The sequence below is a fragment of the Peromyscus leucopus genome, chromosome 17, assembly GCF_004664715.2.
Source record: "Peromyscus leucopus breed LL Stock chromosome 17, UCI_PerLeu_2.1, whole genome shotgun sequence".
In the NCBI taxonomy this organism is placed as follows: domain Eukaryota; kingdom Metazoa; phylum Chordata; class Mammalia; order Rodentia; family Cricetidae; genus Peromyscus; species Peromyscus leucopus.
In genome coordinates, this window is record NC_051077.1 from 55,956,988 (window position 1) to 55,979,658 (window position 22,671).

General features: G+C 42.2%; 1 protein-coding gene across 1 annotated transcript; it reads right to left on the reverse strand.

Moving 5' to 3' along the window:
• Positions 1–1,204: 1,204 nt before the first annotated feature.
• On the reverse strand, positions 1,205–2,908 carry LOC114686966 (terminal nucleotidyltransferase 5C-like). Its single transcript, XM_028861669.2, has one exon. It carries the CDS (start codon positions 2,790–2,792, stop codon positions 1,617–1,619), a length of 1,176 nt encoding a protein of 391 aa, XP_028717502.1. The 5' UTR covers positions 2,793–2,908; the 3' UTR covers positions 1,205–1,616.
• Positions 2,909–22,671: the final 19,763 nt, after the last annotated feature.

The window sequence follows — 22,671 nt, forward strand, 5'->3', positions numbered from 1 at the left end:
TACTGGGCCTTTTTGCATGAAGATAACTAGTTCAATAAAGCAAATACAAAGCAATCACTCAGATCTTTGGATTTTTATGGTCGCTGGACAAAGTAAAAATTGAGCTCTTGGATCTGATGGAATCACTTTAGAAATCAAGCTTCCTGGCAATACTGAATGCCTTTCCCCTTGATATCCTAAAATGATGCATTCTAAAATACCCCAGAGAAAGTTTCAAAAGGTGAAATCTCTCATCTGAATCTACTAGGTAAGGCAGCAGTCGCCTGGATCTCTCCCCGTAGACTGCTTGCTTTGGGCCAGCAATTAATACTGTTTTCCTGCTAAAGTGCAGAATATAAACATAATGCTTAAATCTACAGAATAAGAAAGGTCATTCTTCACTCACTCAACTCTTCCCCGAATACAGCAGAGTAATATCAAAGTGCCCTGGTAGCTAGAACACACAAGGCCAGACAACACTAAACCCCTCCTTCCCTGCAGCTTGGAGATTGGAAGTGAAATTCAAAAGTGGGTTCACTGGTCACTCTTTTCTCCTGAAATTCCTGAATTCTCCTGCTGTGAAAAATATTTGGGGAATGCAATCACTATTTTTTAAGGGATTGGAGAAGAAGGGTCCAACGTACTCCAGCAAAATAGCTGTCATACTGGGATTGATGTCCAAAAATGGGTTTCCAATTAAAACATGGGAAGAACCTCATGTCAGCTATGACCATGACTCTGGTCACAACATAGTCCTTACTCTCAGGAAGAGCGAACAAGAGTCAGTCATCAGAGAGCCAATGGGGGGGGGGGGGAACATGTCATTCAATAAGAATTCCTTACAGAAAACAAAACAAAACATTCATGTTCCCTATTGACAATCACCACCCGCCACCACAATTCTACTTGAACATTATGTTTCACATTTTATTTTGTTTTCAAGTTACATTTCAAGAAAAGGTCATTTTTTTTTTCTCCACAATATCTCATAATTCCTTGAAACAGCCCAGCATCTACCATAAACCACTTCCAACCAGATCTCAAGTCTGCAGCTATTGGCTTTGGTTTATTGATGAATGAAATTTTCAGCTCTGCTACAGGGACTAGACACACACAACTCAGTCCCGTGAATGAAAATTCAGTCACAAAGAGCACCCTTGTGTTTACCAGTTTGGGGGCTGACTAAAGCTGACACAATAGGAGACTACCAGCACAGCTTTTCCCGAAACTGCTGAGACTCCTGAATGAGAGCCTGCAGAGGACTGGAGGCTATTAGTCGAGAAGAGTGCCTTTAACGCTTCTCACATGCTGCCCAACTCTCCCAATCTCAGAGACTGTGTAGAGTTCAAATCCCGTGTGCTAATGTCTGGGAAGTGACAAGTTAGTGACTATCTTAGAAAGATGTAGAGAGGTCACACTTCCTATTGCATCTTCCAGAGTGGCACTGTAATATGGGTCCTTTTAGGGTTGGCTCCTGATAGTCTTGTGGACCTATTCCAATGGGTTCACAAAGAAAAGCAGAGTCAGAGCTGAGTTCCCCTTTAAAAGTCAAACACCTACATCTAGGAGGAGGCTCTCCTACCTGAAAGCCCCTGCCCTAAATGGGTTCCCACTGTGGAAACCCTCAGGTCTCGAGGTTAGTTACAGGGCAGCCATGTTGGATAAGGCTGGCTGTAGGTAACTGGAGGATGGGCGATGTAATAGTTGTTGAAGTTGCCATCGCTGACATAAGGAGCTGGCTGGTAGTAACAGGTGACATTGGTGGCACTAGGGATGATGTTTTGCTCTGCCAGCACTCGCAAGGCCAGGAGAGAGATGAGGTTCAGGGTCTGCCTGTGTTCGTGCCCCATAAGGCACACGGTGCTTTCGTTCACTACCCTGCGAAGAATCAAGAGGTAGTCGTACTTGCTTCTCTCTTCTTCAGCGAAGTGGTTTTGAAGGTAGGTCTCCAGCTTCCTCTGCTGTTCCAGGATGTCTGGGAAGTCGATGAAAAACCTGGAGCACATGTAACGCTCTAGAGTCTTGATTTCCTCCTGGTCCGCAGGCCTGAAGTCCCGCACCAGAAGGTTGCTGTACTTAAGAAGACCCCTGCCTCGGATTTCTTCAGGGTTCTTGGTGGCGATCAGCCTGTTCTGAAGACGGTCAAAGGCTTCCTCAAAATCCCCGTACACACTCTCCCCGATCACTGTGGGGTGGAAATGCTCAGAGATGGGATTACTGGAGCAGTCATAGAAAAACAGCAAAGAGTCTAGAATGATTTGGAAGGAGTCCACACTGAACTCAAACTGACGCCGGGTGGAGTCAACAAACTTGAGCTCCACGTTCCTCCCGTTCTTGTTGGAGAGGGAAATCAGGCTCCAGTGGTCTGCCTCTGTGCAGACCTTCACCAGCTTCTGCACATATGCCTCCTTCAGGGTGACAGGGCTGATTTTGAGCTTATTCACGCCCTCTGGCCGAAAGTTCAGAAGGGAACACAGAACTACATCTCTCACCAGCTGAAATTCTGTCTCCGTGGGAAGAGCCACGTGAAAGATGAGATCCAGATCTTTGCAACCCAAGCCGTTGTCTTTGACCAAAACATGGCCAGCTGCAGAGCTGTTCAATCGGACGTCCTGAACTTTGATGCCTGCCTCCTTCAGCCGGCTGCGGACAGTCTGGACGATGTCCTTAAGGGTTATCTCCAAGGTTGGAAAGTTGCCTCGTCCGTGGACGGGTACGACCTCTGTCAGAACCTCATGCAGCCGGCTAACCTGGTCCCAGTTGAGCACGCTGAGGGACTCACAGTCCCTGGTACTGCTGCCCTCCTCTGCCATCTTGGGGGATGTTCTAGCCAGGGGGAGCTGGGCGCTGGAAGAGGCGGCGACAGAGGCAGGTGGTTGGCGTGGGCAGCCCCCAGCAGGAGCGGCTTGGTGACTACGGCCCCTAGACAGCTGCCACGAGTGAGCGGTCCCACCGCTGCCCCCTTCGATCTTAACCGACCTGATCACTCCCCCACGCCTCCCTGCCCCTGAAAGCATTTTTGTAAGTCAATCTTAACCTATTCCCAATCTGGTATATTAAATCCCCCAGAGACCAGAAACCAGGTGCTAACATTCTGGGGGATCTGAATGAAATCTTTAGTCATCCTGCTCGTAATGGTGGTGTCCTGTTGCTTCAGCAGTCCAATTAACTGTTCCTCCAGGAGCGACTGCGAACTAGCTGCACCCATAACAATTCACCCGCTCTTACCTTTTTAAAAAATACTGGCCAGCCTTTCTTTGGGTGTCCTTCAGTGCATTCCTTTTTTCTTATATCTTGGTGGAAGCTCCACTTGTAGCGCCCATACTATTACCTATTCACCATGTCTGAGCGAGGGGCTGAGGATTAAAGCAGAGACAAGACAGCGGGTCATTTGTCTCAGTAGAATGCCGTTTATTAAAGGAGGGAGGAGGCCTTAAATACAGGCTTACAGCACAGTGGGAGAACCCTGGAGGGCAGAAGTTTGCTACAAATGTTTTACATTCTTGCATCCTAGCTGTTTACACCAATATGCAGGATACACAAACAAAGAACCTCCTGTAAGCTGTTTAGGAGGAAGGAAACCAGGGAATTAGCATAGGGAGGACATCTAATCAAGGTCAGCAAGCAAGGCCACAGCCACACAAGGAATGGAGGTCAGGGCCCAACACCAAATTTCTTGGACATTTTCTTTTATGACTTTGTTGGCTTTAGTGTTTTCTTTGACTGACCAATCTATTTCTTCTATGGTATCTTCATTGACAGAGATTCTCTCTTCCATCTCTTGAAGTCTGTTGTTTATGTTTGCATCTGTAGTTCCTGTTTGTTTACTCATAATTTCCATTTCTAGCATTCCCTCAGTTTTTGTCTTCTTTATTGTCTTTAGTTCAGTTTTAAAATTTGGACTGTTTCCTTCACCTGTTTAATTGCTTTTTCTTGGCAATCTTTAAGGGATTTATTTATTTCTTCTACTTTTTTGTTGGTCTTTTCCTTGATTTCTTTAAGGGAATTTTTCATTTCCTCTTTAAAGATCTTTATCATCTTCTTTTTTTTTTAAATTTTTATTTATTTTATTTTACAATACCATTCAGTTCTACAAATCAGCCATGGGTTCCCCTATTCTCCCCCCTCCCACACCCTCCCCTTGCCCCAGCCCACCCCCCATTCCCACCTCCTCCAGGGCAAATCCTCCCCCGAGAACTGCGATCAACCTGGTAGACTCAGTCCAGGCAGGTCCAGTCCCTTCCTCCCAGACTGAGCCAAGTGTCCCTGCATAAGCTCCAGGTTTCAAACAGCCAACTCATGCAATGAGCACAGGACTTGGTCCCACTGCCTAGTTGCCTCCCAAACTGATCAAGCCAATCAACTGTCACACCTATTCAGAGGGCCTGATCCAGCTGGGGCCCCTCAGCCTTTGGTTCATAGTTCATGTGTTTCCATTCATTTGGCTATTTTTTTTCAATAATTGACTAAAACCAAAATTTATTATAAGCCACAGTCGTCCTAGGGAACCTCCATGCTATATATATAGCCTCCATGGTTCTATGGGTTGTGGTCTGATTGTTCTTTATTTAATATCTAGAATCCACTTATGAGTGAGTACATACCATGACTGTCTTTCTGGGTTTGGGTTACCTCACTCAGGATGATTTTTTCTAGTTCCATCCATTTACCTGCAAATTTCATGCTTTCATTGTTTCTCTCTGCTGAGTAGTACTCCATTGTGTATATGTACCACATTTTTTTTTCATCCATTCTTCCGTTGATGGGCATCTAGGTTGTTTCCAGGTACTGGCTATTACAAATAGTGCTGCTATGAACATAGCTGAGCATGTATCTTTATGGTATGAATCAGCATTCCTTGGGTATATGCCCAAGAGTGGGATGGCTGGGTCTTGAGGTAGTTCGATTCCTAATTTTCTGAGAAACCACCATACTGATTTCCACAGTGGTTGTACAAGTTTACATTCCCACCAACAGTGGAGGAGTGTTCCCTTTGCTCCACATCCTCTCCAACATTGACTGTCATTGGTGTTTTTGATCGTAGCCATTCTGACAGGTGTAAGGTGGTATCTCAGAGTCATTTTGATTTGCATTTCTCTGATGATTAAGGATGTTGAGCATTTCTTTAAATGTCTTTCAGCCATTTGTAGTTCTTGTTCTGTGAATTCTCTGTTTAGCTCTTTAGCCCATTTTTTAATTGGACTGTTCAGTATTTTGATGTCTAGTTTCTTGAGTTCTTTATATACTGTGGAGATCAATCCTCTGTCAGTTGTGGGGTTGGTGAAGATCTTTTCCCATTCTGTTGGCTGTCTTTTTGTCTTACTGACTGTGTCTTTTGCCCTGCAAAAGCTTCTCAGTTTTGAGAGGTCCCATTTATTAATGGTTGTGCTCAGGGTCTGTGCTGTTCGGTGTTTTATTTAGGAAATGGTCTCCGTGCCAATGCGTTCAAGAGTGCTTCCTACTTTCTTTTCTATTAAGTTTAGTGTAACTGGATTTATGTTCAGGTCTTTGATCCACTTGGACTTGTGTTTTTTGCATGGTGACAGAAATGGATCTATTTGTAATCTTTTACATATTGACATCCAGCTATGCCAGCACCATTTGTTGAAGATACTTTCTTTGTTCCATTGTATAGTTTTGGCTCCTTTGTCAAAAACAAGGTGTTCATATGTGCATGGATTAATGTCAGGGTCTTCAATTTGATTCCATTGGTCCGTATGTCGGTTTTTATTCCAGTACCAAGCTGTTTTTATTACTATAGCTCTATAGTAGAGTTTGAGGTCAGGGATGGTGATGCCTCCAAAGGTTGCTGTATCATATAGGATTCTTTTAGCTATCCTGGGTCTTTTGTTTTTCCATATGAAGTTGAGTATTTTTCTTTCCAAGTCTGTGAAGAATTGTGTTGGGATTTTGATGGGGATTGCATTGAATCTGTAGATTGCTTTTGGTAAGATTGCCATTTTTACTATGTTAATCCTACCTATCCATGAGCATGGGAGATCCTTCCATTTTCTGATATCTTCTTCAATTTCTTTCTTTAGAGATTTAAAGTTCTTGTCAAAAAGGTCCTTCACTTGTTTAGTTAGTGTTATCCCAAGGTATTTTATATTATTTGTGGCTATTGTAAAGGGTGATGTTTCTCTGACTTCTTTCTCAGCCCTTTTATCATTTGTGTATAGGAGGGCTACTGATTTTTTTGAGTTGATCTTGTATCCTGCCACTTTACTGAAGGAGTTTATCAGCTGTAGAAGTTCCCTGGTAGAGTTTTTGGGGTCACTTATGTATACTATCATATCATCTGCAAATAGTGAAAGCTTGACTTCTTCCTTGCCAATTTGTATCCCTTTAATCTCCTTTTGTTGTCTTATTGCTCTAGCTAGAACTTCTAGTACTATATTGAATAAATATGGGGAGAGTGGACAGCATTGTCTTGTTCCTGAATTTAGTGGTATTGCTTTGAGTTTCTCTCTGTTTAATTTGATGTTTGCTGTTGGCTTGCTATAAATTGCTTTTATTATGTTTAGAAATGTTCCTTGTATTCCTGATCTTTTTAAGACCTTTATTATGAGGGGATGTTGGATTTTGTCAAAGGCTTTTTCAGCATCTAAGGAGATGATCATATGGTTTTTTTCTTTCAGTTTGTTTATATGGTGTATTACATTGACTGATTTCCGTATGTTGAACCATCCTTGCATCCCTGGGATGAATCTTACTTGGTTGTGATGGATAATTGTTTTGAGGTATTCTTGGATTCGGTTTGCCAATATTTTGTTGAGTATTTTTGCATCAATGTTCATGAGGGAGATTGGTCTGTAGTTCTCTTTCTTTGTTGCATCTTTGTGTGGTTTGGGTATCAGGGTAATTGTAACCTCATAAAAAGAGTTTGGTAGTGTTCCTTCTGTTTCTATTGTGTGGAACACTTTGAAGAGTATTGGTATTAGTTCTTCTTTGAAAGTCTGGTAGAATTCTGCACTGAAACCATCTGGTCCTGGGCTTTTTGTGGTTGGGAGACTTTTGATGACTGTTTCTATTTCTTTAGGGGTTATTGGTCTATTTAAATGGTTTATCTGGTCTTGATTTAATTTTGGTATGTTGTATTTATCCAGAAAATTGTCCATTTCTTCCTGGTTTTCCATTTTTGTGGACTACAGGTTTTTGAAGTATGATCTGATGATTCTCTGGATTTCCTCATTGTCTGTTGTTATGTCTCCTTTTCATTTCTGATTTTGTGAATTTGGGTGCTCTCTCTTTGCCTTTTGGTTAATTTGGCTAGTGGTTTGTCTATCTTGTTGATTTTTTCAAAGAACCAACTCTTTGTTTCATTGATTTTTTGTATTGTTCTCTTGTTTTCTATTTCGTTGATTTCAGTCCTCAATTTGATTATTTCCTTGCGTCTATTTCTCCTGGGTGAGTTTGTTTCTTTTTGTTCTAGAGCTTTCAGTTGTGCTGTTAATTCATTGGTATGGGATTGCTCCATCTTCTTTATGTGTGCATTTAGAGCTATGAATTTTCCTCTTATCACTGCTTTCATAGTGTCCCATAAGTTTGGGTATGTTGTATTTTCATTTTCATTGAATTTTAGGAACTCTTTAATTTCTGTTTTTATTTCTTCCTTGACCCATTGATGTTTCACTGGGCATTATTCAGTTTCCATGAGTTTGTGGGTTTTCTATAATTTTTGTTGTTGTTGAGGTCTAACTTTAAGGCATGGTGGTCTGATAAGACACAGGAGGTTATTCCATTTTTTTTGTATCTGTTGAGATTTGTTTTGTGTCCAAGCATGTGATCAATTTTTGAGAAGGTTCCATGGGGTGCTGAGAAGAAGATATATTCTTTTGTGTTAGGATGGAATGTTCTGTAGATATCTGTTAAGTCCATTTGAGTCATACCATCTGCTAGGTCCTTTATTTCTTTGTTAAGTTTCAGTCTGGTAGATCTGTCTTTTGGTGAGAGTGGTGTGTTAAAATCTCCCACTACTAATGTGTGGGGTTTGATGTGCATTTTAAACTTTAGTAGTGTTTCTTTTCCGAATGTGGGTGCTTTTGTATTTGGAGCATAAATGTTTAGAATCGAGACTTCATCTTGGTGGATTTTTCTCATGATAAATATGTAATATCCATCCTGGTCTCTTTTGATTGATTTTAGTTTGAAGTCTATTTTATTAGATATTAGGATAGCTATACCAGCTTGTTTCTTAGGTCCATTTGCTTGGATAGCCTTTTCCCAGCCCTTTACTCTGAGGTAGTGTCTGTCTTTGAAATTAAGGTGTGTTTCTTGTATGCAGCAGATGGATGGGTCCTGTTTTCTTATCCATTCGTTAGCCTGTGTCTTTTTATAGGTGAGTTGAGACCATTGATGTTGATGGATATTAATGACCAGTGATTGTTAATTCCTGTTATTTTTTGTGGTTGTGTTGTGTTGTCCTTCTTTGGTGTATGTTGGTGTGGGATTATCTATTGCTTGATTTTTCATGGATGTGTTTAGCTTCTTTGGGTTGGATTTTCCCTTCTAGTGCTTTCTGTAGGGCTGGGTTTGTGGACAGGTATTGATTAAATCTGGTTTTATCCTGGAATATTTTGTTTACTCTGCCTATGGTAATTGAGAGTTTTGCTGGGTATAGTAGTCTGGGTTGGCATCCCTGGTCTCTTAGTCTGCATAAGATTTGTCCATGATCTTCTAGCTTTCATAGTCTCTATTGAGAAGTCTGGTGTTATTCTGATGGGTTTGCCTTTATATGTTACTTGGTCTTTTTCCTTTGCAGCTCTTAATATTTTTTCTTTGTTCTGTGTGTTTAGTGTTTTGATTATTATGTGGCGAGGGGACTTTTTTTTTTTTTTTGGATCCAGCCTATTTGGTGTTCTGTAAGCCTCTTGTATCTTCATAGGTATTTCTTTCTTTAGGTTAGGAAAGTTTTCCTCTATGATTTTGTTGAATATATTTTCTGTGCCTTTGAGTTGGTATTCTTCTCCTTCTTCTATCCCTATTATTCTTAGGTTTGGTCTTTTCATGGTGTCCCAAATTTCCTGGACGTTTTGTGTTACGACTTTTTTGTCTTTAGTGTTTTCTTTGACTGACGAATCTATTTTCTCCATTGTGTCTTCAGTGTCAGAGATTCTCTGTTCCATCTCTTGCAATCGGTTGGTTATGCTTATTTCTGTAGTTCCTGTTCGTTTAGTCAGGATTTCTATTTCCAGCATTCCGTCAGCATGTGTTTTCTTATTGTCTCAAATTCATTTTTCAGATCTTGGAATGTTTCTTTCATGTGTTTAATTGCTTTTTCTTGGCTTTCTTTGATTTCTTCCGATTTTTTATTCGTTTTTTCTTCCATTTCTTTAAGGGAGTTTTTTTATTTCCTCTTTAATGGAGTTTTTCATTACCTCTTTAAGGGAATTTTTTATTTCTTCTTTAATGGAATGTTTTATTTCTTCTTTAAGGGCCTCTATCATCTTCTTAAAGTCGTTTTTAGGGTTGATTTATTCTGTTTCTTCTGTCTTGGTATGTTCAGATCTTGCAGGTGTAGAATCACTAGGTTCTGATGTTGCCATATAGGTCTTTATGTTGTTGCCTGTATTTTTGCACTGGCGTCTACTCATCTCTTCCTCTGCTCGGTGCAGTGGTGTCTGTGTCTGAGAGTGCCTCCCTTGTTCTAATTTTTAGTCTTGGTTCAGTAGGAGTTCTTGGTTAAATTGGTGCTATTGGGCTGTTTCTTCAGGGGCAGCTAATCTCAGTCGGTGAAGTATATACTTATGATTCTGGTGATGTGATTTAGTGGCTGGGCAGCTCCTTCTTCTGTGTTCCCAGGTCATGTTTTGTTCGTTCATCAACTCCTCAGGTGATCTTGTTTCTTCAGACTTCAAACTGTAGGGATCTGAATCCTGTTCCGGATGGATTTCAGCTGAGTGGGGTAGTCTCACCAACTCCTCCAAGTTGTTGGGTTTTGTAGGATCAGCAGCTGGGCCCTGGGTTGTCCTCAGAGGGAGTGTTCAGATTCGCTCTAGTTGCGTCCCACTGAGATAGCTTCTTCCCTGGGTGTTGGGATTAGAGGTGTCCCTGCCTCTGCTTGTCGCTGCTGCTGGGCTTGTCTACCTCTGAAGGCCCCCGCCAGGCCTGTATGTCTCTGCTGGCTGCCACCACGGGCCTACCTGCCTCTGCTTGTTGATGCTTTCGGGGCCCGTCTACTTCTGCGGGCCGCCGCCGGGCCTGTATCTCATCTTCTTAAAGTATTTTTAAGGTCGATTTCTTCTGCTTCTTCTGTATTGGGATGATCTGGTCTTGCTGATGTAGAACCACTAAGTTCTGATGGTGCCATATTGGTCTTTATGTTGTTGACTGCATTTTTGCACTGGCATCTACCCATCTCTTTCTCCACTCAGTGCAAGCAGTGTCTGTGCCTGAGGGAGCCTCTCTTGGTTCCAAGAATACTCTTATTCCAATGGGAGCTCTTGGTCTAATTGGGGCTCTTGTTCCAATTAGTGCTGATGTGCTCTGTGTCTCAGTGACCAGCTCTTAGTCCAGTCAGTACTGACAGGCTTTGTCTCAGGGAGCAGCTGCAATCTCATGGGGTGGATTTGGGAGTGGTGGGGCTTGTAGGGTACAGTCTAGTGGGGGGTAGTGGTAGTCTGATCTGCCTACAGAATAACTGCCTGCTGGTCTGAAACTGGGACTGCAATGGGTGGTGGTGTGGGGGCACAGGGTTGTGCCCCTGGGTCCAAAGCCTAGAGACTGGGGTGTTAGGCTATGAGAACAAAGATTCATCTCTAAGTCCATTTGGTGTTGGTGGCCTTTGTCTCAGGGAACAGCTGCAGACTCAGAGGGTGGGTGGGTTTGGGGGAGGTTGGGTTTTTGGGCTCCAGGGTCTGGTGGGGGGTGTTGGTATTCCAACCTCTCTTCAGGAGACTGTCTGCTGGCTTGAAACTGAGACTTCAATGGATGGTGGTATGAGAGGACAGAGTTTTGCCCCTGGGCCCAAAGCCTAGAGGCTGGAGTGTTCAGCTATGAGAACAAAGACTCAACTCTTAGTCCAATTAGCTCTGGCAGGCTCTGCCTCCACCCTATACTTTTTATCATGCAGAGACTAAATAAAAAATAATACAGCTAGCTTTCCCAGGATTTGACCATTATCTTAATTTTCTTAGGTTTCCCTAAAGATGCCATTGCCCCAGACAACAGAAAACAGTCCCCAAAACACAACACCCACATTTCCCAAGAGGTGGGGTGGATGGTTTTTGGTCATTCAGTGGTTTGTGTGTATTTATCATTGTTTAGGTGGTTGGTTACAAGTTGTTATTGACAATGGTAACAAAACAAAACAAAACAAAACAAAACAAAACAAAACAAAGGAGATTAGATTCAACAATCTCTCTAAAGGGAAAAGGGAGATATAGTATAGAAATGATGGGATAAAAGGGTAGATTGTTGAGTCTACTTTTGAACAACCACTAGTCTCAAATATTTTACATTGGCATGGATTTTTGTATATTGATACAAATTTAAAGGTATTTTTGTTATTATATATGTATATATAATATATATGTTTCTACTCATGTTTAAGATATTGTACCTATGCAGTTAATTTAAAAAATGTAATGTAAAATTTTAGTCCTTGAAAACTATTTAGGATAATAAAGAAAGACAGGTTAGTAGTTAGTCATCTGTAGCAATCAAATTTATGGTATTATTAGGTATGTTTTCAAGGTTAAACAGATAGATGGTCTTTAAACATTTCAAAGACTCACAGAATATGACATTTAAAACAACATAAGGCTTTTTATGACAGTGAGACATGTCTGCTCCTGGCAGCACCAATTTACTTCAAAAAAAGCACAAAGAACCTCCACATGGAGTTTGATTTGATTGTGCAAAGTTGGCCACTGGGCAAAGAAACTACCCTTGCCTTGACTGCTGACACTATGCTGTCCATACTGGACAAACAGGACACACACACACACACAAAAGACAACTGCTGAACTTTGCCAAAACAAGACATGATAGTCCTTCAAAATTTCTTTTTCACAGAAAAGTCTGTCAGATATTCTAGGTCTATAGACTGAAGATGAATGCCCAGCATTACAGTGGAGCCATGACTGACGGTTCAGACAGCCAGATGCCTCTGCCACTTCTATAGTTTTGGAAGTTGCTTGCTCTGCACTTCCTGTTTACTCAGGTAATATTATATCCTTCTTGAGTCTCTGATGAGTATTAAAGACTAGATAGTGTGGTGGTATTGTGTTCCCCAAAATATTGTGAACCCTAATAGACTTATTTGGGGTTAGAGATGGAACAGCCACAATATTAAACATAGAAGTTAGGCAGTGGTAGTACACGCCTTTAATCCTAGCATTCCAGAGGCAGAAATCCATGTGTTCAAGGATACAGCTAAGCATGGTGACTCACGACTTTAATCCCAGAAAGTGAGCCTTTAATCCCAAGGAGTGGTGGTAGAAAGCAGAAAGGTATATAAGGTGTGAGGACCAGAAACTAAAGGCATTGGCTGGTTAAGCATTTGGCTGATTAAACATTCAGGCTTTTGAGCAGCACAGTTCAGCTGAGAGGCATCCAATCTGAGGAAACAAGACCAGCCGAGGATCCAGCAAGGTGAGGTAGCTGTGGCTTGTTCTGGTTCTCTGACATTCCAGTTCATCCCAATAACTGGCCTCATGTTTGATTTTATTAATAAGAACTTTTAAGATTCCTGCTACAAGACAGTATACAATTTTTCTTGTTATCAAATTCAGAAAAAAAAAATATCAGAGATTCAAAATTTATAAGGTTGAGAAACAAAAACTTAAGTTGTTTATCTAAGAAGATGGTTTTAGGTTTAAAAAGACATTTTTAGGATGGTGATACAGGTTATTATAGAAAATGGTTCAGATATAAAACTTTGGACTCACTAAGATAAGATAGATGATACAGTACTTTCAATGAATTTGTCAAATAAAAATAGACCAAACTGTGAATATAATTATTACTTGATAGTTGTTTTTATTGTATATAGTTTTACTATGTTAGTGTTAAAATCTCTCCTTTTTATTTAGACAAAAGGGAGAAATGTGGGATATTTTACACTGTGTGAAGGTGTATTGCTGTGATTCGTGTAATAGAAAGCTAGACAGGAGATATAGGTGGGATTTCTGGGGAGAGAAAGGAAGAGGAGGAGGAATCTAGGCATGCAGCAGAAGCCAGGAGACACAGAGAAGAAATGCCACATGATAGAACATAGATTAATATAAGTGGGTTAATTTAAGTTATAAGAGCTAGTTAGGAACAAGCTTAAGCTATAGGCTGAGCTTTCATATTTAATAAGTCTCCATGCATGTTAATATTTGGGAGCTGGCTGGTGGGACAGAAAGACTTGTTACAATTAGTAACCATCATAAAACTCATTGGTTAGGGTCAAGAGATGGCTCACTAAGTAAGAACATGTATAACTCTTAGCAAAGGACCCAAGTTTGGTTACCAGCAACCACATCTGGCAGCTCCCAACCACCTGTAACCCCAGCTCCTGGGCATTCAGTGCCATCTTCTGACCTTCATGATTACCTGCACAGATATGGTACATTTCCACCCCAACACAAAACAAATCTTAAAATAAATGAAGGACCTGAAGAGGTGGCTTAGTGGTTAAGAACACTTACTGTTCCTATAGAGGACCTGGGTTTGTTTCCCAGCACCCACATGGTGGTTCATAAGCGCCTATACCTCCAGTAGCAGGGAATCCGACACACTTTCTTGATCTCTGTGAATTAATTCATGCACAAGAATCACATATATATACTCAGGCACATATATAGAAAAATTTAAAGGTGAAATATTAACTATATTTAAGAAGTCATTGGTTCAATCTGAAAGGCCCAATATCAGCTTAGGACTGCCCAAGACCAAGCCCTTAGCACAAAGAAGATTTATTTGCCCCAGAGGGACAAAGGTCAGGGAATAAGAGACAAAGACAGGAGATAGAGGATGAAGGAAAAGGGAAGAAGAATAAAGGAGGGGAATGGGACAAAGGACTGTTTCTGGATAGAAAGGAGACAGATGTGGCCTATAGGAAAATGGTAGTTCTATCATTGAGATGAAGATCACCATCCAGGGATTTGCCTCATAGACACTCTAAATCCTGATGGCTCAGCCTGAGTTACACACTACTCAAAGCCAAGAATCATGCAACTACTGCCATAGTGAGAAGACACACTACCACATAAAGGTAAAAGGAGAAACCCCATGTTAGGATGAGTTGTTTAATTTTGATTGGGCATGCTAATTAGGTGAGCAAAAGGGAGCTTTTAATTGCTGGACTTCAGTACTTTGGTAGCTGGATCTTGGTGTGGTATTGTGTTCCCCAAAATTTTGTGCATGATAATAAACTTATCTGGGATCAGAGGCAGAACAGCCACATTATTAAACATAGAAGTTAGGCAGTGGTAGCACACGCCTTTAATCCTAGCATTCCAGAGGCAGAAATCCATGTGTTCAAGGATACATCCAAGCATGGTGACTCATGCCTTTAATCCCAGAAAGCGAGCCTTTAATCCCAAGAAGTGGTGGTAGAAAGCAGAAAGATATATAAGATGTGGAGATCAGAAACTAGAAGCATTTGGCTGGTTAAGCTTTTAAGCTTTGGAGCACAGTTCAGCTGAGAGCCATTTGGATGTGAGGACACAGAGGCTTCTAGTCTGAGGAAACAGGACCAGTTGAGGATCCAGTGAGGTGAGATAGCTGTGGCTTGTTCTGTCTCTCTGACCATCCAGCATTTCACCTCAATAACTGGCCCCAGGTTTGATTTTATTAATAAGACTCTTTAATATTCCTGCTACACCTTAGTAGTCAGCCTCAGGAAGAGGAAGTGGCTAAGAGAATAGACCTTTGTGGTTAGCTTTAGGAATGTAATCTTAATAGTTTTTAGTAAGGCAGAGGGAATGAGTAAGAAGGGCAAGGCTTGCCAGTCATTTTTGCCAAGCTTGTGCTGGCTAGAGTCCCTTCACAATCAAGTTGGATTTTGGTGAATCATCACTTTGATCTATCATGGGTTCACTTTCTGAGGTGAGCAGATGTGTGTGTCTTATGTGTCCCCAGAAAATCTCTCACACAACACTTCATGCCTGAATAGGGACCTGACAGAACCATAGATGAGTTTTGGAGGAATTACTGCATGGTCCTGGCTTTGGGAAGCAAGACATATAACTAAGGCTGAACCATCTGAAGGTGGAACATTCATAGTGTGAATTCTCATACAACTAACCTTTCCCATGTAGTATGTGGTAGTGTCTTCTCACTATGGCAGTGGTTGAATGATTATTAGCTTTGAGTAGTAACTCAGGATGAATCACCAGGATTTGGAGTGTCTATGGGGTAAATCCCTGGATGGTAGTCTTCTTCCAAGTGGTATGGCATGGCACTGCTTGATGAGTGAGGTCCACCATGTGAGCATAAAGATGCCCTTAAAATGATTGAAGATTTAGAGCAAATTTAGAAATCTTTTGTGAGTAGCATGTAATGACTGAGAACATAGGAATGTGGTCATAGGGGTTGCCTAGCTGCTATTATGTGTAATAAGATGTACATTTGAGGCAAAGTTTCTTGTATAAAGGAGGAACTACGATAAGGAACAATGTGGCTAGCATCCTCGATGCTAGCTGTTAGCCTGTGATTTGGAGGTGTTGGCTTAGAATTTCTTATGGTTCAGGATTGAAAGGAAAAGAAAACAAGTTAGGTATGTTCTATAAAGTTCTTTCTGGGGTCTGAGAACTTGGAACCCAGAGAAAGAATTGGAGGGTGAGGAAGAAAAGAACATGGTGAAAGTGACAGAGGATGTCCTTCAGGTCTGACCATTAATACAGAAGAAGAGAAAGTCTGATTCAGCATACAGCCTTAGCAATGGTCTGTGATATGTTTTTTCCCAGATAATAATTACCTGCTGATGCAGTAAGTGGGATCAAGCCAAATTACAAGTAGAACAAAAGGCCTATTAAAAACAAAGCAACCCTCAGGGCAGGTTCACAGGTCTCAGAGAGCAAGGCCAGAGAAGTTGAGCTCCCAAGCCAAGGCAGGGAGATTTTATAGATGGGGGTGATAAAATGCCAGCCAGGAGTTGGGACTGTGCCTAAATATGGTCAAAAGCTAGGTCCCTGGGCAGGTACTTGAGTGCCATTCCTTTGTTCAGAGTGTTTTCAGTGCAGGCAGGTTGGGAGAAGTAGGGCAGATAGGGTTTTCCAGCTTATGCAGGGGCAAGCCAGAAGCACCAACCATAAAGTCTGGTACAAGAAACTATAATGAGAGGATACTCAGCACCTTGACTACTTAAATTGATGGATTTTTCCCATTTATTTATTTTATGTGTATGAATGTTTTTCTTGCATGGGTATGTATGTGCACTATTATGTGACATATTTCTTGAGGAGATGCAATACATACATGTCTATTCATCCCAGAAAAGGAGTCCATGACCAACCAAAGTAATGACTGCACCAATGTCCAATTTGTTAACCAGTGAATTTTTTTATTGGGGTTACTAACAGGGACATGGGTTAGGGGTTGCTTATAAAGAGCAGGGAAAACTCAAAAACAGTTGTATCACCAGAAATTCCACATGTGTATGGGAGACCACTCTCTGAAATTCTTGCCACAGCTTGTAGGCAGTTCCACAGTCTGAAGATCTTTTCTGCAGTTTGGCTGGTCAGTCTTCACACCAACAACTATTTGCTGTCTCCTGTGATATTGGTACAGACTTCAGGATACTTTCAATTTCATTTTCTTCCCAGACATGTGACCTTTTTATCTCTTATTTATTATCTCCCCCTACTTCCTGGGACAAATGTTTCCATTTTGAGGGGATGCTACAATTCAGAGGATTATACCTGCTTGCTTGGTGCCCATGGAGGCTAGAAAAGGGCACCAAATTTCTTAGAACTGGAGGCATGGATGGTTGTGAGCCACCATGTGGATTTTGGGAGTAGAACCTTGGTCTATTGCAAGGGCAGCAAGTCCTCTAAACCACTGAACCATCTCTCTAGCCCCATTGGTGAAGACTTTTAAACAATCAAGAGGCTGCCACAGACTGGTTCATGAGGCTGTAGGACATGGGGGAAGACGAGATGCGTCTGACTGCTGTGACGGCATAGGCTGCATAGCCTGAGGCAGTATGAGGAAAACCATCTTCTCACAGGTTGGGTTCTTTGATCCATTAAGGACACCATCTGAGCTTGCAGTGTGTATGAGGGAGTGGCACACAATAAAGCATAAGTTTTGATGAGAGCACTGGGCTTGCAGGATACTGATTTCAGTTTTCTAGACCTTATCAGACTGTTCACTTAGAAGTTCCTCCCCCACCTCCCCTCAACATAGTTTCTCTGTGTAGCCCTGGCTGTCCTGGAACTTGGTCTGTAAATCAGGTTGGCCCCAAATTCACAGATATCCTCCTACCTATGCCTCATGAGAGCTGGGCTTAAAGGTGTGTGAGAGGACTTAGCAGATGCCATAACAGGTTGCTTGGTCTTCTTTTAGAGATCAGGCCTTAATTTCAGTTTCCTGAGATTGAACAAGCAGTTTCTGAGGAAGAACCACAAAGGACAATCAACCACTGGTGCCCTGACCACAAGGACAAGGGAGATAGGATGCACCAAGCCTGGACCACTGAGCCAGCCTCCATAGTCAGTGCATACTAGACCAGCCAGGCTCCACAGCAGCTCTGGGACAAAGCCAGGGACTTATCCAGGCCTTCCCCAAAAATGGAAGCTGTACTTTGACCAGCCTCTAACTAACCCTAGCCAATTAGAAGTTACTAACATGATTGCCACTTGCATAAGTCAATCATATCTAAGATGAGCTAAGTTCCTTGGACACTCTCCATATTTAGGCTTCAAAGGAACCCACACATCCCTCTTGAGTCTTCACCATCTTGCCTTTATGTGGGATGGCATACCCCAGCATGCTGGAATAATAAACACTCTTGTTGATTGCATACATGGGTGGTGGCCTTTTGTGGGACTTCTCCAGGACCCTAACAGCATGCACCCTACTACCAGTCTGGGAAGTAGGTTTTTTTAAAATAGGATAATTCAACATGGATTTCAAGATAGACATGGAGCTCTAATGTCTTTGTTGAATCCCATGTTGATATTTATGAAGTGGAAGAAGCTTTGGTAGATCAGAAAATCCTAAATTGGTATTTGTATTGATGTTGTAAAGTGGCAAGCCAACCTAGATGAGATAAAAGGACAAAGTAATTTCTGTTGCTATGATAAAATGCAATGATCAAGGCCATCTATAGCAGGAAGAGTTTATTTGGGTTTACAATTCCAGAGAGATAAGACTCTACCATGGTGGGGAAGTCTGGCAGCAAATGACAGGCATGGTGGCAGGAGCAGAAAGCTGGAAGCTCACATTTTGAATCACAAGTGCAAAGCAGACCGTGAAACTAAAATATGACATGTCTTTTAATCTCAAATCCCACCCCCAGTGATGTACTTTCTGCAGCAAGGCCTCACCTCCTAAATCTTTCCAAACAGTGTCACCAATTGGGGACCAAGTATTCAAATGTCTTAAATCTGTCCTGGCCACTGGCAGGCAAATGTGGTGAAATTTGTGTTACATTAGAGATCCTAAGGAAAAAGTTGAGAGGAAGCCAAATGCTGTGCTGGTGAGCTTCTGAAAGGTTTTAAAGCCTGAGCTTTAACAGTTCCTAGAAGGCACAAATGATTAAATAGTACAAATAAAGACTCAGGTGGTCCCAGGGCCAAGCAGTCATGTCAAAAGTAAGTTATACACTTCTCTCCAGCAGGAAAGTGTGCTGGGGGTGGAATTTTTTGGACTCTCACAGCAGCAATATATGACTTAAGGAAGAGGCCATGAGAGTGGTTACATTTGTAGTGTCCTTCAAGAGCCTGCCAGACTCTCAGGGATCTCACAGCAGTCAGAAATGGCTGAGAAAGAGTCATGGACATTGCCTTCAGCCTATGTCCTATCAGACCCGAGTAGTGGAAACATGGCACTGCTTACCCTTAAACCTGGGTCAGGCCAAGCAATTTTTGCCAGCCTTAATAAACCAGCATAAATCAGGAGTGAGTGAGATGCACGATGGCCACATAGAAGCACCCCAAGATTAAAATTCAGGATAGCTCAGGAGGATAGTTAGTAGAATAGTTGAGGTGGTGTATGTCACCTTACAACTCTGTTCACATTGCTCTTTTAAGGAAACAAATGGTGGAATCTTTTCAAGCTATAATGGACCTTGCTAAACATTTTACTTAAGCTTCTTCAGCTTCTGACTTCTGAGATCAGCTGACTTGGGATGGACTACAGCTGGCCTTTGGAGAGCTTTCCTCCGTGAAAGGTTTATTCACCTGGGTGTTTTAATGCTAAGCTGAGTGTTTTTTCAGATGTAGAGAAGCATCTAGAGACCATTAAAAAGCAGTTGAAGACCTTTAGAATAGGAGACAACCTGTGGCAGTGGAAAAGGAAACCCCCAGAGGTCATAAGGTTGTAAAATAAAAATCTTAGAGCCAGAGACTACTTCCCTATGAATTATTGGCACAAACCATTATTGCCATTGCTGGTGGTTAAATAACAGATCTAGGCAGTATGATCCTACTGGTTGATGAAGACACTACATACTTTAGTTGCAGGACATGAATATAAGTAGGCACAGCAAGAAACCACAGAACACAGTCAAACCCGATGGAAAATAGCAGCTTTAATGAAAAGCTGCGAGGACACCTTGGATAATAGAGGACAGCAGCCCAGCTGGGGAAGTTTTTTGGGTTATTATGGTAGCAGAAAGGTAGGGGACAGGAGTGGTGCACATGCTAGAATAGCCAGGTGGGTTACCGTGGGGACTCTGGAGACACTTCTGTTGTGGTTAGAAGCATTCTGGTGCTAAGTGCAGTGTGCCTGGACTGTTCAGCCATGACTGCTGCTATCAGGAGTGCTCAGCCACCTGTTAGGGACTTTCTAAGAAACACTTCAGGTTTCCATTTCTCAGCAAAACCAAGTCTCCTAGCAAAGCCTGGAGATGCTGTCTCGGCTGATGAGGTACACTTGTCACCAGAGTCCGGCTGGACTTTGTGTGATACAGTGCCATCATGTCAGGCAGGATGTGCTTGCTTGTGCAATAGTGGCATCGATGTAGCTACAACTACCAGCTTTTCAATTGTATTTAATGCTTACTATACAGGAGGGAGGCCACATCTGGACAAAATACATGACAGAGAAAGTCCTAGGGCCTAGAGGGTGAAGACACTGCTATTTTACCATGTGTTTGTTAAACTGCCTTCTAAACATTTGAGCTCTTGCCCATAGATCACTATTGCATCAGCCTCAGTCATGGAAGGAAACTCCTTTTGCAGTGGATGGTGTACAGTAAAACTCACAACTGTTAATGAAGCTCCTGAGAACAAGTGACTGTTCATGTGGCAGTGTCCCCATACTTAGCTGCAGACAGACATCTCTATCATCCCCTAAGGCTCAGGGAGCTCTGCTGAAGAGGGGGTGGGAAGGTCTGTCAGAACGGGAAAAAGAGCTGGAGGACTGTTGGTATAGCAGTTTCCTCAGGATTGACATGTTCTTCCTGAGGGAGGGGAGGCTCATGAGACTCAGGAAGTAAACAAACGTCACAGCTGCTGGGTGAGAAGACTGACCAGCCCAGGAGCAGAGAGATGTCAGACCTGTGGAGCTTCACTGAGAGCTCCAAGTCACCAGCCTGATCAGTGTAGGCTTTTTTTTCTTTCTTCCCTTTTTCAATTTTTTTTTTGATAGGGTCTATGTAGCCATGACTGTCCTGGAACTCACTATGTAGACCAGTCTGGCCTCAAATTCATAGAGATCTATCTGCCTCTGTCTCCCGATGTGCACCACAACACTCGGTTAGTGTGGGCGTTTCTGGAGGTAGCTGATTTTGAGTCATCCCTGCTCCTATAAGTGATCCCTCATCTATACTCCTGTTAGTAATTCTGACAAAAACTCACTGACTCATCAAGTTGGACTTTAGTGTAATCTTCCCTTTGGCCTATCCTAAGTTCCCTTTCTGGAGCAAGTGGACACATATGTTGTCTCTCTCCAGGAAAAGGCTTTTGTATAATTAGAGCGTGATCCCTATAATCCTCATTAAAAATGGCTAGGGGGCTGGAGAGATGGCTCAGAGATTAAGAATACTTGCTCTTGCAGAGGACTCAGGTTCAGTTTCCAGCACACACATGGTGGCTCATAGCCATCTGTGACTCTAGTTGCATAGGATCCAGTGCCCTCTTCTGGCCTTTTCATGCACCATGCACATACATACATGCAGGCAAAAAACTCATACACATAAAATGAAAACCAAAACAATAAACAAACAAAAAATAATTGAGCATGGTAGTATGAGCTTTCAGGGCTAGGGAGATGGAAGCAGGTGGATCCTGATAGCTCCCTAGGCAGCTAGCCTAATTCCTGAGGCTGAGACCTAAGGTTGTCTATGTGTACCTGTACACATACTCTACATGAACATACACATCTGTAGCATGAATCCTAATTGGTCCAATAATAAAAACCCAGAGTCAGACACCAGGGTAAATGCTGAAAGATTAGAGAGACAAAGGAAGAAGCCACAGCCACTTCTCACCTCACCACTTCCTCAGTAGAAATGACTGAGCTCCTATCTCCTCCCACCTTATATTCCTTTTCCCCACCCAGCCATATCACTTCCTGTCTCAACCTCCCTAGTGTGGGATTAAAGGCTGTGTGCCACCACTGCCTGGCCCCTATGGCTAACTAGTGGCTGGTTTTGCCCTCTGATCTTCAGGCAAGCTTTATTTGTTGGAGCATACACAAAATATCACCACATACTGTCCTGACCAGCAGGATCTTCAGCAGAGACCCTAGAAGGGAGAATGGCAAATGAAAGGGACAAGAGACACAAAGAACTGACAGCAAGACAGTATTCTGATCAAGCTTCAAAATTTTATTTTTTTCAGATGGGTTTTATAGTAAGCAGATCAGGAAACTTTCTTTGGGAAAAGATTAGGGGACTGTTGAGTTGCCAAGCAACCTAACCACAAAACACTGTTACTAATGGTCAGTGTAGCAGAAAGATAAGGAAATGTTAAGTTATTTTCTAATAACTCAGAACTTGTCCAGACATGTCAAAAGTTTCTAGTTAGTGGCTCAATACTGGACAACAGAAACTTAACTCAGGCAGGCAATATGGCATGGTTCTTAAAATTGTCCTCGGCAACACACATCCATGCACATATATGAAATAATTTACATACATATTAAGCTGATATTTGTTCTTTTCTTCTTGTAAAATTATTTGGGAGGATATGGCTGCTGTGGGATGTTCTGTATGGCAAATATGTTAATAAATAAAACACTGATTGGCCAGTGGCCAGGCAGGAAGTATAGGCAGGACAAGGAGAGAGGAGAATGCTGGGAAGTGGAAGGTGGAATGAGGGAGACACTGCCAGCTGCCACCATGACCAGCAGCATGTGAAGATGCCGGTAAGCCACGAGCCACATGGCAAGGTATAGATTTATGGAAATGGATTGATTTAAGCTATAACAACAGTTAGCAAGAAGCCTGCCACGGCCATACAGTTTGTAAGCAATGTAAGTCTCTGGGTTTACTTGGTTGGGTCTGAGCGGCTGTGGGACTGGTGGTGACAGAGATTTGTCCTGACTGTGGGCAAGGCAGGAAAATTCTAGCTACATATGCTTATGCTACAGCAT

Bases quoted from the DNA above. Each gene is read 5' to 3' on its own strand.
- LOC114686966 (XM_028861669.2), bottom strand. From the start codon at position 2,792: ATGGCAGAGGAGGGCAGCAGTACCAGGGACTGTGAGTCCCTCAGCGTG.